The following is a 16,059-nucleotide window of genomic DNA, read 5'->3' on the forward strand; positions in this document are numbered from 1 at the left end:
TTACAGAAAATCTGCAATACCTTCGTTCATTAGAATAACTAATTAAAAATATTCATATAATGGTTAAGTTTCATTCTTTTTTTTATATTTTGTATTAACAATGAGACAACAAGTACTTCAAGTACAACAATGTACTTCTACAAGTGTTTTGCTATAGGTGGAGGGTTGAGGTATATCTGTTAACGTTTCATCTGATAACAGAAGTAAATATCAACAGGGAAACCATCAGGCACACTAGAACTCAAGATTTCGCTATGAGAAAACTTTCCACAGCCCCCTTACTCACTGGATATATCCCCTTCGACTTATTTCTCTTCCAAAAAATTGAAAATTTCGAAAAAACGCATTTCGAATCTATTGAAGACAAACAAACAACTGTCACTAGAGTTCTATCTAGTTAAAGACTTCTATATTAGCTACCAACGCCTGGAAAAATCATTGGAGTTAGTTTTTTAGTGCAAAAGGGAATTACTTTGAAGAGGATCATGCTTCTAAACCTCTGAACGCGGATTCCAAAAATTAATCCTCATAATTTATGGTTATAATATTAAGGTCACAGTAAATGACAGATTTATGAATATAAAATGAATGAAGATAAAATCTAAGCAAATTTAATATAATTTATTGGAAAATCTGTAAAAAAACTTGTCAAGAACGTATTAGAAAGTCAATTTACTTCGAATGAAATTAAATTCTAAGGACCCCGCTAAATTTACAATAAATTATTTATAAGAAATTCAACTTGTTGATTTTTTTCGTCGTTGATGACCCCTACCAACCATTACAGAATTTTTTAAATAAACTGTCTTCGCGAAGCCTATAATTTTCATATCATCAATCAATTTTGCTACTGGAGGTAATGGCCCGTGAAAGACTGGACTAGCGAAGACCCGGTGGGTTTAAAACAATTTACGCGTTTCTGTCATAAAATCTCTATATAAGTTAATCTCATTATGTAATATTTGGTTTAAGCAACTTTCTAATTACATAAAAAAGCAAGAAGAAGACTTATTTATGTATAAAATGTGAATGAATGTTAAAATGCTCGGAATTTTGCAACAAGATGAAACTACGAATGTGTTTAAGCAGCAGTTGTTAGACATTTGGTAATAATAAAGTCTCAGTGGACACATCGACCGGATTAATCACATTATCCACATATTTCTGTCACATCACAGACTCGAGGATCTCAATGCGACCATTCGGAATTTTCTTCCGGGATAATTGGTTTCCTTCAAATCACTGATATTGCCTAGATTGCCACCTCACAATTTGGCTGTGAAAAAGTTGATGAATAACGCCATTAAGGCATCATAAAAAGATTCACCATTCGATTTTTAACGTTTTCAATTACCGGTACGTCTAGCCTTTACGATGACCATAAATAAATCGCAAGGCCACTCTGTTTTGTAAGTAAGCAACATCATTTTGAGATTAATCGAAAATAATAATAAAACTTCATTCATATCGAGCATTTTTTTGATTTATATGTTTAATTTGAACAAAAGTTTAAGTCAACTGGTTTATTCATAAATCTTACAGTAGTAAACGCAGTTACCTATACAGATTATATAAAAAAGAATAAGCTTGCAACATAACCTTACATTTCAAACGAATATAAATACGAATCGTTCAAGTATTGGTCCTTGTGGGACTCCAATATCAACATCCTGGTATCCTCTAATATTTCCATTATAAAAGATTTAAATTTAAGTGTTGTGAATGGATGTGGAAGTTATTTTAAATGTTTGACATTAATATTGTCAACTCCTCCTTTATTGTGTTCCTAGTTAGTTAAGATCTTCGAGATTTATTGTACTGACATCCACGAGTAGATAGAATGCAAATTTCTCGATCGTAGCTTCTTTTCAGTGTATGTTAGTTGAATTATGTCTTATTTTTATCCCAATATTACAAAGGAAACCTTGCGCTTAACTCATTTTTCTTCAAAATTAATACAACTTTCGCTTTCATATTTGTCTGTTTGTTTCCCATCAAATGAGTCATCTTCTTTAGCTAAACAAGTTTCTAATCTAATTAAACAGATTCATTCAGTTGTTAAACAGAAATTTTACCACAAAATGATTTGCGGAAAATCCAAAATTAGAAAAATAACCATTAAAGACTATTTTACAAAAAGTCTATTCAGTAGTCTATACTATTTTTTGTTCTAAACAAAACTAAAATACTGTGCAAGTCTCAATCTTTCATCAATATGATAACAAGTCAAAAAAAAATGATAGCAATGCACTTATTTCAACGTTGAATCCAGGACTGAAAACATTTCTAGAAAGAAACGTCTTTCATCTGCTTTCTCGTAGTTTTTTTTCCGCCAGAAGTATCAAACATATTCTTTTTATCAAATTTTTATTTTCGGGAAGAGCGAGAAGTTACATATTGCTAAATCTGGTAAGTAAGATGGTTATAGATAAACAGGTCGATTTGTGCAGGCCAAAAACGGAAAATCCACCCATAACATACTCGTTATCATGATGAAAAAAAAAGCTGTTAGCCCATTTTTCAGACCTCTTTGTTCGCACATCTTTTGTGAAGGACCGTTCCTCACCATTAACTGAATTACTTCCAATTTTAAATCAGTTTTCCCAATTGTAAACAGTCTTTTGACCAGCGCGTAGCCCGGACGTAAATCCTATTGAGTATTTATGAAATGAACTTAAGAGAAAAGAAAGAGAAACCTTTTTCATTGTTTAATATTCCTTTTTGTTTGATGGACCACTTATTATGTAGCTCTGAATTGGTAAAATTAAAAAAAGAATGGATGTTACAGATTTTTTGCTAGAGAGTCATGACCGCGAGCGGTAGGTTGATCAAGATCGATGTTTTGAAACACGTTAACGCCTGTATTTTATCTAATCTCATGTTTGAAAACTTTTATTCGGTCCAAAGATATGTTAGACTCTCAGTGACGCAAATAAGACTGTTTATTACATGGTAAAGTTAATGCTAATAACTTTATATATAATATTTACAGTACAAATATAAATCAGCTATAACTGACAACTCCGGTGTCTCATTTTATCACCGGTGTCCATCAAACTCTCAAACAGCCACCTTAAATAAATTCATTTTCTAATCATCTTTTCCTTGGAGTCGTTGTTTTGAAGTAAAATACGTTTCTAATATTTTATTTTACTTTATTTGAAATTTTTTCAATACCAATACCGAGTTAAAATTATTGGGATACGACACTGAATGGGTGTTATAAAATTTTCTATTCTAAATTCATATTTGTTTGGATATTGAGTAGGGAATTTGAAATATAAGCCTTACTCGATCACGATTTAATTCAAAAACATCGTTTTACGACCCCGATTATTTTAACTGCCACTTTTATCTGGGGAGTTGATAAAACAGCCGGTCCCGATTAAATCGAAACGATAGGATTTGTTGAATCGATCAAAAATCATAAATGATTATATTTGGTACTACGAAAATTTCAATAAATCTACAAAATTTTTTGTTTCATAAATTCGTTTTATTATTCAAATTTAATCGTGTCAAATATCACTCAGTTTCTTCATATCTGTCATTGATTCTTTTGGTAGGGCGTAATTTTACAACTTAGTGTAAAACTTGAGATTAAACTAAAGTTTAAGCTATGGATTAAACCCTAGCTTAAACCAAGAATGAACAAAATTTAACCACAATTTTTTATCAGTTGTCACCCTCGCTGAAATATATCCCTACTTTTAAGAAAGAAAAAAATCCGTTAATGAAATGTTTATAAACAAAAATTAACTCTATTTACCTGCTAGTACTACATAAGTGTTAAGTAAATCGACTATGTTGATGATTTTTCTACCTTTTACTCAAGATAATAACGAGAACACTCTGAAAGAAAGGTTGCAATTATTAGTTCCATATTGGATTAAAGTTTGAACGTCATCTATAAAACATGAAGTCGATATCTGTGGTTTAATCTGACGTTTGAAGTTTAAACTGACGTTTAAAGCTTAAACTTCACCTAAAGAGGATAGTTCAGTTCTACTCTAATTTGCGTAATTCTTGCTTCAGTCTCGGGAAATTAGACCGGAGAAAACTAATTCTGTCCTAAATAGTGTAATAATTGTGAAACAAAAATGATATATTTAATGCTAAAAGAAAAGAAAATATTTCATTAGTTATAGTACCATTTGAATATAAGTGCCATCTCTTGGATTGAACTTCTAATGTAATAAACACTAAATTATTGCTCGCGAAATAATGCCTTAATGTCAAATCTATAAGTAAATGTCATGAGCTGTCAATTATACCGGCGTCTCTAATGAAATCTGTGAATTTGTTTGTCTTTAATTTATAAATTTATATAAAAATTTTATATTCCCCATAGTATAACTTGGTATTAAAAAGTAGGGATCATTAGTAAGAAAAAACATGACAGTCTCTGAAGATAATAAAAAGGCTGTTGCAGATGCTAAAGTTTTGGTTGTAGGTGCAGGAGGAATCGGATGTGAAGTTTTAAAAAACTTAGCACTATCTGGGTTCAAAACAATTGAAATTGTAAGTATCTAATAGTCCCAAACTTTCTTATTAATAAAAATAGTTTTTTTAGATTGATCTCGATACTATTGACGTAAGTAATCTTAACCGACAATTCTTATTTCGAAAAGAACATGTTGGTAAACCTAAAGCAGTTGTAGCTCGTCAAAGTATCCTAAATTATAACCCCGATATTAATATTACAGCTTATCATGACAGCATTACCAGGTAAATATATAATTATTAAATTTTTGAGGTACGAAACTTTTTTTTTACGTTTGCAGTCAGGATTATGGTGTTAATTTTTTCAAAAAATTCAACATTGTTTTAAATGCATTAGATAACAGAGCAGCAAGGAACCACGTCAATCGTATGTGTCTAGCAGCAGACGTTCCTTTAATAGAATCTGGAACATCAGGTTATTCAGGACAAGTAGAACTAATTAAAAAAGGAGTAACTCAGTGCTATGAATGCCAACCTAAACCACCTCAGAAAACATTTCCTGGATGCACGATAAGGAACACCCCTTCTGAACCCGTACATTGCATTGTATGGGCTAAACATCTATTCAAGTACGTACTTTATATATCAAAAAAAAATTTATTGATCAATTTTTGTTTTAGTCAGTTATTTGGTGAAGAAGATCCTGATCAAGATGTTTCCCCGGATACAGAAGATCCGGAAGCTAAAGTGGAAGGCCAAGAACACACTGAAACTGAAACAGGAAATATTAAGAGAACATCAACAAGACAATGGGCTCAAGAAATTAATTATGATCCTGCTCAATTGTTCGATAAGTTTTTCAAAACTGATATTGAATATTTGTTGAAAATGGGTAAGTTGGTACAATAATTAATTAGTTTTGTGCATTTTTGAATAAAAAATTTCATTGTTTATCTGACATCTTGTTATGTGTCCAAAAAACTTTTTTGTATGTAAATTATTATTCTTGTGGTTTGTGCATTCTAATTGTTTTGACATTTGTTTATAGACAGTTAGTATTGTATATATTTTTTTTAATTTATAAACACCCCTAGAGATGAATGTCAATCAAAACATTATTCTTACCTAAATTACCAACAAAAACTTAAAATTAGAGTCTTACACACTAAAACCAGTGTGTTAGACTTACCCCACTATTATTTGCTTTCTCACTAAATGATTATTGCACTAACTCGAAAGGTTTAAACCTCTTGAGGGGGTATTTTGGTGTAGAAGCCTAAAATTTTAGTCATTTTTGAAACATTTTTGACTTTCCTGTGCAATATTGTCCTCATACTTTTTAATCTCCTTTATATCTAACAAATGAGCAATTTAAAACTTTTTATTTTCTATTAGAAAACTTGTGGAAGACACGGAAGCCTCCTGTTCCACTTTCATGGCAACAAGCTGCTTCTCATGGTGGTGATGCCCAAGAAGAAGTTGAAGTAGATAATGTCAAAGTAACAGACATGAAGGTTTGGTCTTTAAAAAAATGTACGCAGATATTTGCAGAAGTCACTTCGAAATTAAAAGAGGATTTGAAGGATAAGAAATTTTTGGTTTGGGATAAAGATATTGGAACTTGTATGGATTTCGTAACAGCTTGTGCCAATATAAGAGCTCATATTTTTTCCATACCTACACAAACGAGATTCTCCATAAAATGTAAGGATTTTATTATAATTGAATTTTTAACTTTATAGAGAATTATAGTTTTGATATTTATATTGAAATATGTTTTAGCCATCGCCGGTAATATAATTCCAGCTATTGCTACTGCCAATGCCATGATTGCTGGTTTAGTAGTACTTAATGCTGTCAGAGTGTTACTGAGACAGTACCAAAAATGTCCTTCTATCTATCTGAGACAAAAATCCATTCATTCAAAATTCATACTTGCCGCAGACAAACAAATAACACAAGCCAATCCGAAATGTTACGTTTGCAGTCCTCAACCGTTCGTAAACGTTTTTGTTAATGTGGAAAGTATGACAGTAAAAGAATTCGAAATGGAATTATTGAAGAAGAGTCTCAATATGGTAGCACCCGACGCTGTTTTAGACGGTAAAGGAACCGTGGTTATATCTTCGGAAGAAGGAGAAACTGAGGTGAGATTTGGTTTTATTTCAATATCATTTGGGCATTAATTGATTTATATATATTTATTAATTAGGTGAATAACGATAAAAAACTTAAGGAAATTGGAATCGTTGATGGTAGCATCTTGAAATGTGATGATTTTCTACAGAATTACGAACTAACGGTTGCTGTTAACCATTATGAAGCTAAAGAAAAAGATGATCCACCTTATAAAGTCGTCGCTAATCCAGATGAATTAAAAGCCAAAGAAAATGGTAACATAATATGATTTTTTTTCTCAAAAAAATATATTTTCACTTAGATAGAAGTTCAAGTGATCCCTTGTTCAATTATATAATTAGTGATTTACAATTTTTAAACAAATTCTTGCAGTAGCTCAAATAAACCCTCATTAAATAATATATTTGTGTCGATTCTTCACAATTTTTAATCAAACTTTTGCAGTAGTACAAATGAACCCTCATTAAATCATATTTATGTTAATGTTTTACAATTTTTAAACAAAATTTCATAGTAGTTTAAATGATCCTCAATTAAATCATATATTTATGCTAATGTTATATAATTTTTAAATCCCTCATAAAATACTATATATATTGGTAATATTATAATTTTTAATAGGTGATGCAGCTGGTGAGAAAAATGGTGACGATAAGAAAGAAGCTGAGAGCGATGAAGATGATCTAATGATTGTAGATGAGGATCCCCAAGAAGGTTCGTCAAAACGAAGAAAACTCAACCCTCCAGATGAGGATGATGATATATCAATCGTAGAAACCTAGAGATTTTAATTAATTTCCTCTTTATGTTTTGTGTTTTGATAATATAGAATCATTTTTTCAAATTTTTATTTGATGTATCAATTATTTCTTTTATATTCTTAGTTGGACATTAGAACTATTAATTGTTAAAGGTGTAGAACATACTGGAAAGTGGAAGATAGAATAGCAATCGAAGAGGAAGGAAAAGAAAAATATAATTTAAGATGGAAGACAAGGAAAGAGGGTACAACGATATTTATAAATAACGAATAAAATGGAATAAATATAGGAAAATGGGAGAAGGAATAAATATAAGGATTGGAAGAGGCAGTAAAAAAATTAAATAACAGAAAAAAATTGTAAGAAAAAAGACAAGGAAATGCAAAATAATATTGTAAAGTGGAAAATATAAAGAGAGTTATATTGATTGAAAATGAAGGAGGTTTGTTAATAAGAGAACAAAATTGAATCAATGTTTCAATAAGAGATTAAATGAAGAAATCAAAAGAGCTTTGCAAAGTAGAAGACGGGAAATATTCTAAAAAATATAAGTAGAAATGTACATAAAAGAATTAGAAGTAGCAGGAAAGAGACCAAAGAAAAATTATGAAAAGAATTCAGGTGATAATTGAAAGAAAATGCAACAACATTTAAATTGTAATGTGAAATACTTGAGGAAATAGAATAAAACGAAATTAATATTTTAGAACAAGCAGAATCATTGTTTTAATGACTTAGGAAAGAAGTGAAAAGGCGCTACAAAAAATAGAGAAAAATAAGGATTAATGAATTGGAAGAGGCAGTAAACATTCCAAAAAATATATAGGAATATAGAAACTTATTAATATTGTGAGGTAAAATACATAAGGAAAGAGGATAAAACGATATTAATAAAAAATTAATAGTTGAGAACATCTGAGAAACTAAAGGACTAACGTCAAAACGTTTTTGCTCAATTCTTCATTTCCTTCGTTGCTTTTAATGGATTCAAAAGTTTTTTCAAACGTCTAGAACCTTGTTTAGACCATACAGTTGCATGTATTGCTATTTTGGACAAAAAAATGGTAAAGCATTTAAAAGAACTAACGTCAAAATTAATTTGCATGTCTGTATAATCTATTTATCAATTCTTTCAAAAGATTTTGAAAGGATTTTAATTATTTTCCAAGAAACAGGAATAATTTCTATTCTTTTTGATTATTAATTCATAAGAAAATATGAAAGGAATCGCTTTTCAGAAACTCGATTTCTTTTGATAAAGCGATTCGAAAATCCCCATTGATTAACGTTAGTCCTAATAGATGTTTTACCATTATCTTTTTGATAGGGAAATTAGGAGAATCAGTCTATGTAACTTTATGATCTAAAGAATCAGAATATATATTTTTTTTTATCCACTTTCTAAAAAACAAGAGACATTTTTGGAAATCAGAAAGTGAGCAAAGTTTCATGGGATAACTACAATTTTGCTTTGTATAGAGGTGGACTAAAAACATTTTGGAGTATCAATCCATGTAACTCTTTAAAGAACCAAAATGTTTTTCATTTACGTTCTAAAGGACAAGAGACATCAGAAAGTGAGCAGGTTCTGTGAGACATTTTGCTTCATATAGAAGTGGACTAAAGACGTTTTGAACCGTTATCCAATTATCAAATTGGATTTCAGGTTATTTTATTTTATATTAACAAAAATATTGTCATGTTCAGTTTTATAACTCTTGAAATTTCAACGGGGTCTACGCCAATGTCCATAAAATATAAACACATTAGTAAATATTATGGTATTGTTGGTCTAAAATAACTGCGTTCACTGTCAAGGTTAACTTCACGGATAAATAATCAAAAATTTAAATAAACTGTTTACTGAGCTCACTACATTGTAGCTGTAATTTTTCGAAGGTGATTTGAATATTTTTTTCGATCTTCTTTAATCAGGTGGTACTACTAAGGATGGTAGAACTATTTAGATTTTGGGAGTTGGAATGCAAAAAGTCCCTTGTACATTTTTTTAGGTTTGATTTTTTCATTTTTTACATCTACTTCTGCATCTTCTCTAAAACTAAAAATATTTTCATATAAAATATCCTAAATTCCAATTCAATGATGTTTCAAAAGATCCTTAATCCACCTCTATATGAAGCAAGCTGGTGGTTATCTTATGTGTTTCAATAGAAATTAAATAAAAAAATATTTCACTGTAGATTCTAATAGGAACTGCATTCCTCCTATTTTCACAAGCAATAGAAAAGTGGCAAAACATCTATTAAGACTAATGTCAACCAGTGTTTATTTTCGATTTAATATTTTTAAACTCGATTCCAATTCATCAATTTTTATTCTATTTGTATTTTAATTATAAAAAGTATAGAAAGAGAATGGAAACGCTATTTTTTATCCTTTCCTTACTGAAAACACTATTTCATTCTTTTGGTGTCATTAAAATTATCTAACGGGGTATAGAATACTGCAAGACCGTTTTGATGTTAATATTTTCGAATGTTTTGCCATTTTCTCAGCTATAGTTGCAACTCATGTAACTGTATGGTCCTAGCAAGGTTCTAAACGTTTGAAAAAGCTTTTGGAATCATTAAAAGCAGACAAGGAAATGAAGAATCGAGCAAGATCGTTTTGACATTAGTCCTTTTACATGTTTTACCAGTTTTTAAGCTTAAATATGCAACTGTGTGGTCTAAGTAAGATAGTAAACGTTTCAAAACGCTTCCGGATTCATTAAAAGCAGCCATAGAACTAAAGAATCGAGAAAGATCGTTTTAACGTTAGTTCTTTCAAATGTTTTACCATTTTTTTTGTCCAAAATAGCAATCCATGCAACTGTATGGTCAAAACAAGGTTCTAAACGTTTGAAAAAACTTTTGGAATCATTTAAAGTAGCAAAGGAAATGAAGAATCGAGGAAGACCGTTTTGACGTTAGTCCTTTCACCATTTTTTTTTTGTCTAACGTAGCAATCCAAGCAACTGTATGATGTAAACAAGGTTCTAAACGTTTGAAAAAACTTTTGGATTCATCATTTTTTCATAATCATAGTTTTTATTATTTATTTCTATTGCATGTGAAATAATTAATAAAAATGAAATAGTGGAAATTCATTTTTAACCTAGCATAAGATGCTAGTTAATATTATGATTTTGAGTACTAAACCAAATTGTTTACAACAAAGATAAGAGGGTAGTACAGAAAATAGTAAGTCACCATTAAAAATAGATTTTAAAATCTTAAATCAAAAAAGATCATGTTCCGATAGGACTGTGATATTTATGCAATTAGGGTTGATTTGTGTTAGTAAGTCACCATTAAAAATAGATTTTAAAATCTTAAACCAAAAAAGATCATGTTCCGATAGGACTGTGATATTTATGCAATTAGGGTTGATTTGTGTTAAAATCCCTTAGATTATTATTTTAATTCGTAAATAAACTTTCTTTTCAACCGATTGCACTTCTGAACGTTTATATTGATAATCTATTCATTTTAATACATTATTTAATTATAAACAAATCAAGAAAATAAACCGGGTCGTGTGACTTGCATCACACTGTACGTACCCCGATTTCACCTCGTGAAAATACATCGTGGTCGCGCCTGCGGACCCGTCTGATAACCTAAATAGCCTTTAATATATACATCAATCGAACATGTGATCATCAACAATTGTACTGAAGGTGTGTAGGAAATCGTATGACTTCTATCATATGAAAAAAAAAATAAAACCTCCTTCGTTTCAAAATAGAAATTTAAGAATATCTTTATTAAGACGCGTGTGCCCAGCGACGCCGACAGGAGTGCAACTTTTCACTTCGAAGCATCTACAACATTTTCGTATCGTTGCAAGCGCGGTGTTGTCGGATTTACGAATCTACCGAGTTGTTCGTGATAAACGTGATGTGATATAATAATTTCGAAAAATTTGAGATAATAGGTAAGTAAAATGTTTCTTTTTTTAAATACGTTTTATACAAAAACCTACTACGCTGCTGCTAAAGTTGTGTACGGCGGTTTTCATCGTATATCTTCACGTCATTATATAGTTAGTTTGAATTATATAAAAACCTATGAAAAAATGAATCTATAGTAAAAAAATTTCAAAATGGTGGATTTAGCGGAAGTAGGCCACATTTCAATGACTCTATCTTAAGTTGTATTAATGCTAGAATATACGAGGTGCAATCAAAAATATGATTAATAAATTTATAGTTTAGTGAGATTATGTTTCATTTCAAGTTGACAAAAAGTATAGTAATAATGTAATAAATATTTACTTAAAGTTATGTGTGATATTTAAAAGTAGAAATGAGTCTTCTAAGGACGAAGAACGATGTCCTTCGACCTTAAAAAACACATGAAAATGGACAAGTTTGTTGGAACAAATAAGCAATTGTTTATTTTAGCTACTAAGAAACGTTATTTTCACTCACATTCGCTTTATTAACCAAGCACTGTATTTTTTTGAGAATAAATATATGATTCAACCTATATTTTGAATATACCTCGTATATTATGAGCATTAGCCATGACCAATGAACATGAGCTGTAATCTTGTTTAGGATATTTATATTGTTTACTTAATCTCCTGCGGTTAGAAACTCGTTTTATATACAACATCATCATATTCTAGAATCTTCGATTTCCTGGAAATGTCTTATTTTATAGTAAACAAACAAAAATTCCTTCTTAGAAATCGCCTCTATAGAAACAAGTCACAAAAACATGAATGTGTATATAGATTACAAAAATAATAACATAGAACAGGACCGGCTTCACGATCTATATTAATCACGACATCGTGGCATTGGGTTTTCGTAATTTTATGGCGCAGATATTTCATTAGAAACAGTCTAATATATTTGTATTCCTCACTGATTATATATAAAATGACACTGTCGTCTGTCACTTGTCATAACATGTAGGAAATTCCACGCCTACCAACTTCAAATACCAAATAGTACTATTTTAGTATTTAAAAGATTTTCAGTATAGTATATTATTATTCTTTCATATCATTTTTACAATAATTTTTTTTAATTAACAAGTATTTACATAAAATATCTGGCTTTCACTTAATCGTTATTGACATGTAGATAATTTAATCTAGAAACAAATAACATAAAATGTCACCGTAGGCGAACGGTCTGAATTCCGATTCAAACGTTAACAATAAAATACAGTTCGAATACAAAGTCGCATCAGAAGTTCTCTCAATCATTTCGGTTTGTTACAATAATAGAACTAAAACACTTCAATGAGTTTGTTGACTTCTCAACGTCGTTTATCTACCGAGAAAATTGTTTACGAACGCCGGCAACGTCGTAGAAATATTCGAATTCGACCTTGCGCCGCCCTTGTTGATCGAGTGTGGTGCTGGTGTCCAAACTTTACGGACGCTTATAGCGTCGACGTCGAAAAATAGACGTTCAACGTCTTCATGTACCAATAAGAACTGTTGTGATTCGAGGTTTGTTTACATAATTTTTTATATATTGTTCGTTTTTTTTGTTCGGAATGCGCTGAGATAGAAAATTGTGAGGTTACTTGATTTATTCCGGTTGTCGTAGGTCGGTGTAAATATATAATAAGTGTTATTTTTGTGTGTAGATGCTAAGATAACGATTGAAGTATAATTATGATGGAATGTTATTGTATTATCATAATTACTTAACCTCGCTTTTCATTATTTTAAAAACATACTGCGTCTTTTCATTTTATTTTTATAATGACATGTCTGTGTGTATGCCAATTTTATTTAACACTTTTTTATTTCAATTTTGATAAAATTAACAAACACGAATTACCATACACCAAGTGAATAATTTAGACATCAATTACAAAAGTCATTATTATTAATTAAGTAATTAAACGAGCAAATAAGTTTGTTTTTTCAGTTATTGATATTGATATGTTTCATTTAATATCTGAAGAACATTCTTTTTTAGTTTTCATAAGATGTGAATTTCTCAATTTGTTTTTCAATCCTAGTTAAAGTATTTATTGTTTTAGTTTTTACCATAATTTTTTACACGTTCAATCTTGATGTTTTTAAGCTTTTCAAGTATCGTACTTTCAAAAATATTTTTTATATAGGGTGATTCAGTATCTATATCTAAACTGCTCTATTTGGTATTTTGATTTTAAATCTTAAATGTAGAGCTTAATATAATTTGATAGTTTCTATTTTGATGAATATCTATTTAACATTCCACTATGTTCTTAATTGATATTTAAAGGCCTAATAATTTTGCAAAATATTATTACAAATTTCAAAATTTTGTAGCAAAATTTTTTTTTTAAATTTACTTATGTATTTAGATCGTTGAAACTAAATTTTCATCATCGATTTTTCTATTAAATGTTGATTTTTTATAAAAATTCGCTGAAAATTCTAACTCCAAAAAATATACAGGGTGGAAAAAATAGAACATAAAAATTTTAATAAAGAAATCTAAGCACGTCACTTCCAAACTACTACTGTGAATTTCGATAAAGTGGAGATAATAAACTGTCTTTCTCTTTGAATTACCTATTTATAAAAATAGAAATCGGTCATATTACAAAGAATAGAATGTACAAAAGCCCTTTTCTCATATTTTACTATCCAAAACTTTTTAAAAACAAATTATAAACAAACATAACCTAGAAATTTTGAACCATTTTTTCAGAACTTCTTTTTAGTTAAATGTAAAGTGTCACTTTTTGAATATTATACATACAGAAAAAGGCCGATTCAAAAACATGGCTTTCCGTTTGCCGTTGCCGTTGACGTTTGCTGTTATAAAATTAAAAACATTGAAATGTATAAGATCATTCATAGTTGCAGTTTGACGTCGCTGTTTGCTGATTGGTCTGCCGTTGGTGACGTCGGTAGTTCGTAGCAAACTTCTGCATTTGTCCCAATAAAAAATTCTTCGTGATTTTCCATGATATCGTCCATAAATACGGAATTACAAACAAAAACACAAAAATATCACGAAAACAAAAAGCTGTACACAAACGTCAAAACGAATAACAAAATTTTTAGGTTAGAATTTGCTGCGAACGTCAAATAGCAAACGTCACTCGCAAATGACAACGGCAAATGGAAAGTCAAGTTTATGAATCGGCTTTAACACGTGTATAATTCAATTATAGAACATAAAAAATTTAATAAAGAAAATCACTTCGAAACTACTACTGTGAATTTCGATAAAACGGAGATAATAAATTATTTTTCTCTTTGAATTACCTATTTATAATAATCGAAATCGTTCAGTATAAACAATTTTGGAAATATAATACCAGAGATATGTCAACAACTTTTTGATTTTCCCGCATTTAAACTGAAAGTACAACCCTTCTGTCAACAGTCATTTGTCATTAGATTCCTGTCAAAATGTGAAGCGATTACATTATTTATTTCAGATTTGAAATTACTTTTTTTTGCCAATAAATAGATTTTTAATTATATACCTAGCAAAAATATTTCCAAACTTGATATTGATAATTCTGACACTCAGTTGTCGGCATCTTTTTAGAAAACTCTCGTAGTATATTTAATGTCGAATCGAACGAAAATTAAGATTTATGGAATAGTCAAGACTAAAACTGATTTAAAGTTTTAACTGGAATTTCCAAAATGCTCAAAAAACGATTAGTGAGTGTGCCTGATTTAATAATTTTATAAATCGATGTCAAAATATTTAATCAGAAAATTTGATTGCTTCTACTATTTTACTAAACAGCTTGTGAATACTAACTATGTTGCCAGCTCTTCAAAATTATCTTAAATATCGTAAAAAACAGAAACTTTTTCAATTCATTATTTTTACAGCAATTTTTAACATTATTGCTAACTAATTCTAGTATATTATTAAACGAGTGGTAATGTAGGTCATAATTCACGCAAATTCGTTAAATGAATTGTTACCATTACCACAAATTGAATACTATTTTTTATCTACGAGTAAAAACTCGTACTATTTCAAAAAATTGAATTTCAAATAACAAAAATCGTAAAAAAACAAAACTGATGCATTTATTATGTAAAACAATTTTATTTTGAGGAATGCGTCTATAAAATTAGATTACAATGTGTCTGCATTTCCGTTTTATCTATGTAACACCCCCACTGCTGCTCCGGAACTTATTGAGGTCGCTCACCGGTACAACGACCCTTAGCGGAGGTCATCGAAAGAGTATCCCGAAGGAATAGAATTATAACTAAGGGACATAAAGAAAACATAAACTCGAGATCAACGTCAACGAGATTAAGTTACTTCACTATTTTTGGAGACGTAATTGTGGACTAGGATTCGTGATATTTTTATACACAGAATGTTATGTAAAACCAGTACGTCGAGAACTGAATGTATCACTTTGAACTATAAACTCGCATTTATTATTTATTTAATATTATAATTTTCATTGAATTTGTAAACATGTAAAAAATTGGTCTTCGTTATGGGTTACAAGACTTTTATTTGAAAGGTTTAGCCCAAGAAATATAAAAGCTGCACTAGATTCTACTCTGAGGGAGACTGCTCCTCCGAACGTCCTACGAAGACCAGTATCACAGTGGTCGACCAAATGAGGTGACGACTCCAAAAATGTTGAAGAAAATTCACTAGATGATCGTCGACTGAAAGTGCGCGAGCTAGTGCGATACCTCGCCTATTAACTGAAAATTTGGACATGACAAATACGGATCCAGGGTCGTCCAGGAGGAC

At 30.1% G+C, this 16,059-nt stretch overlaps 2 protein-coding genes across 3 annotated transcripts in view; both read left to right on the top strand.

Annotated features, from left to right (window-relative positions):
• The first annotated feature begins 4,194 nt into the window (after positions 1-4,194).
• On the top strand, positions 4,195-7,430 carry LOC130891107 (SUMO-activating enzyme subunit 2). Its single transcript, XM_057795668.1, has 8 exons — positions 4,195-4,521; positions 4,574-4,728; positions 4,785-5,072; positions 5,124-5,335; positions 5,839-6,147; positions 6,226-6,590; positions 6,656-6,836; positions 7,204-7,430. Exons 1-8 carry the CDS (start codon positions 4,396-4,398, stop codon positions 7,362-7,364), a joined length of 1,797 nt encoding a protein of 598 aa, XP_057651651.1. The 5' UTR covers positions 4,195-4,395; the 3' UTR covers positions 7,365-7,430.
• Positions 7,431-11,021: 3,591 nt separating this feature from the next.
• Positions 11,022-16,059, top strand: part of LOC130891694 (glycogen-binding subunit 76A) — a 29,276-nt gene continuing 24,238 nt past the window's right edge. Inside the window, exon 1 of one of the 2 annotated variants that reach the window (XM_057796575.1) lies at positions 11,022-11,282. The gene's annotated coding sequence lies outside the window, so the exon portion shown is untranslated. Of the gene's footprint in view, positions 11,283-12,513; positions 12,816-16,059 lie in introns of those variants that run through there. The other variant, XM_057796574.1, reaches the window with a different exon arrangement.

Source organism: Diorhabda carinulata, chromosome 3, assembly GCF_026250575.1.
Source record: "Diorhabda carinulata isolate Delta chromosome 3, icDioCari1.1, whole genome shotgun sequence".
Taxonomy (NCBI): Eukaryota; Metazoa; Arthropoda; class Insecta; order Coleoptera; family Chrysomelidae; genus Diorhabda; species Diorhabda carinulata.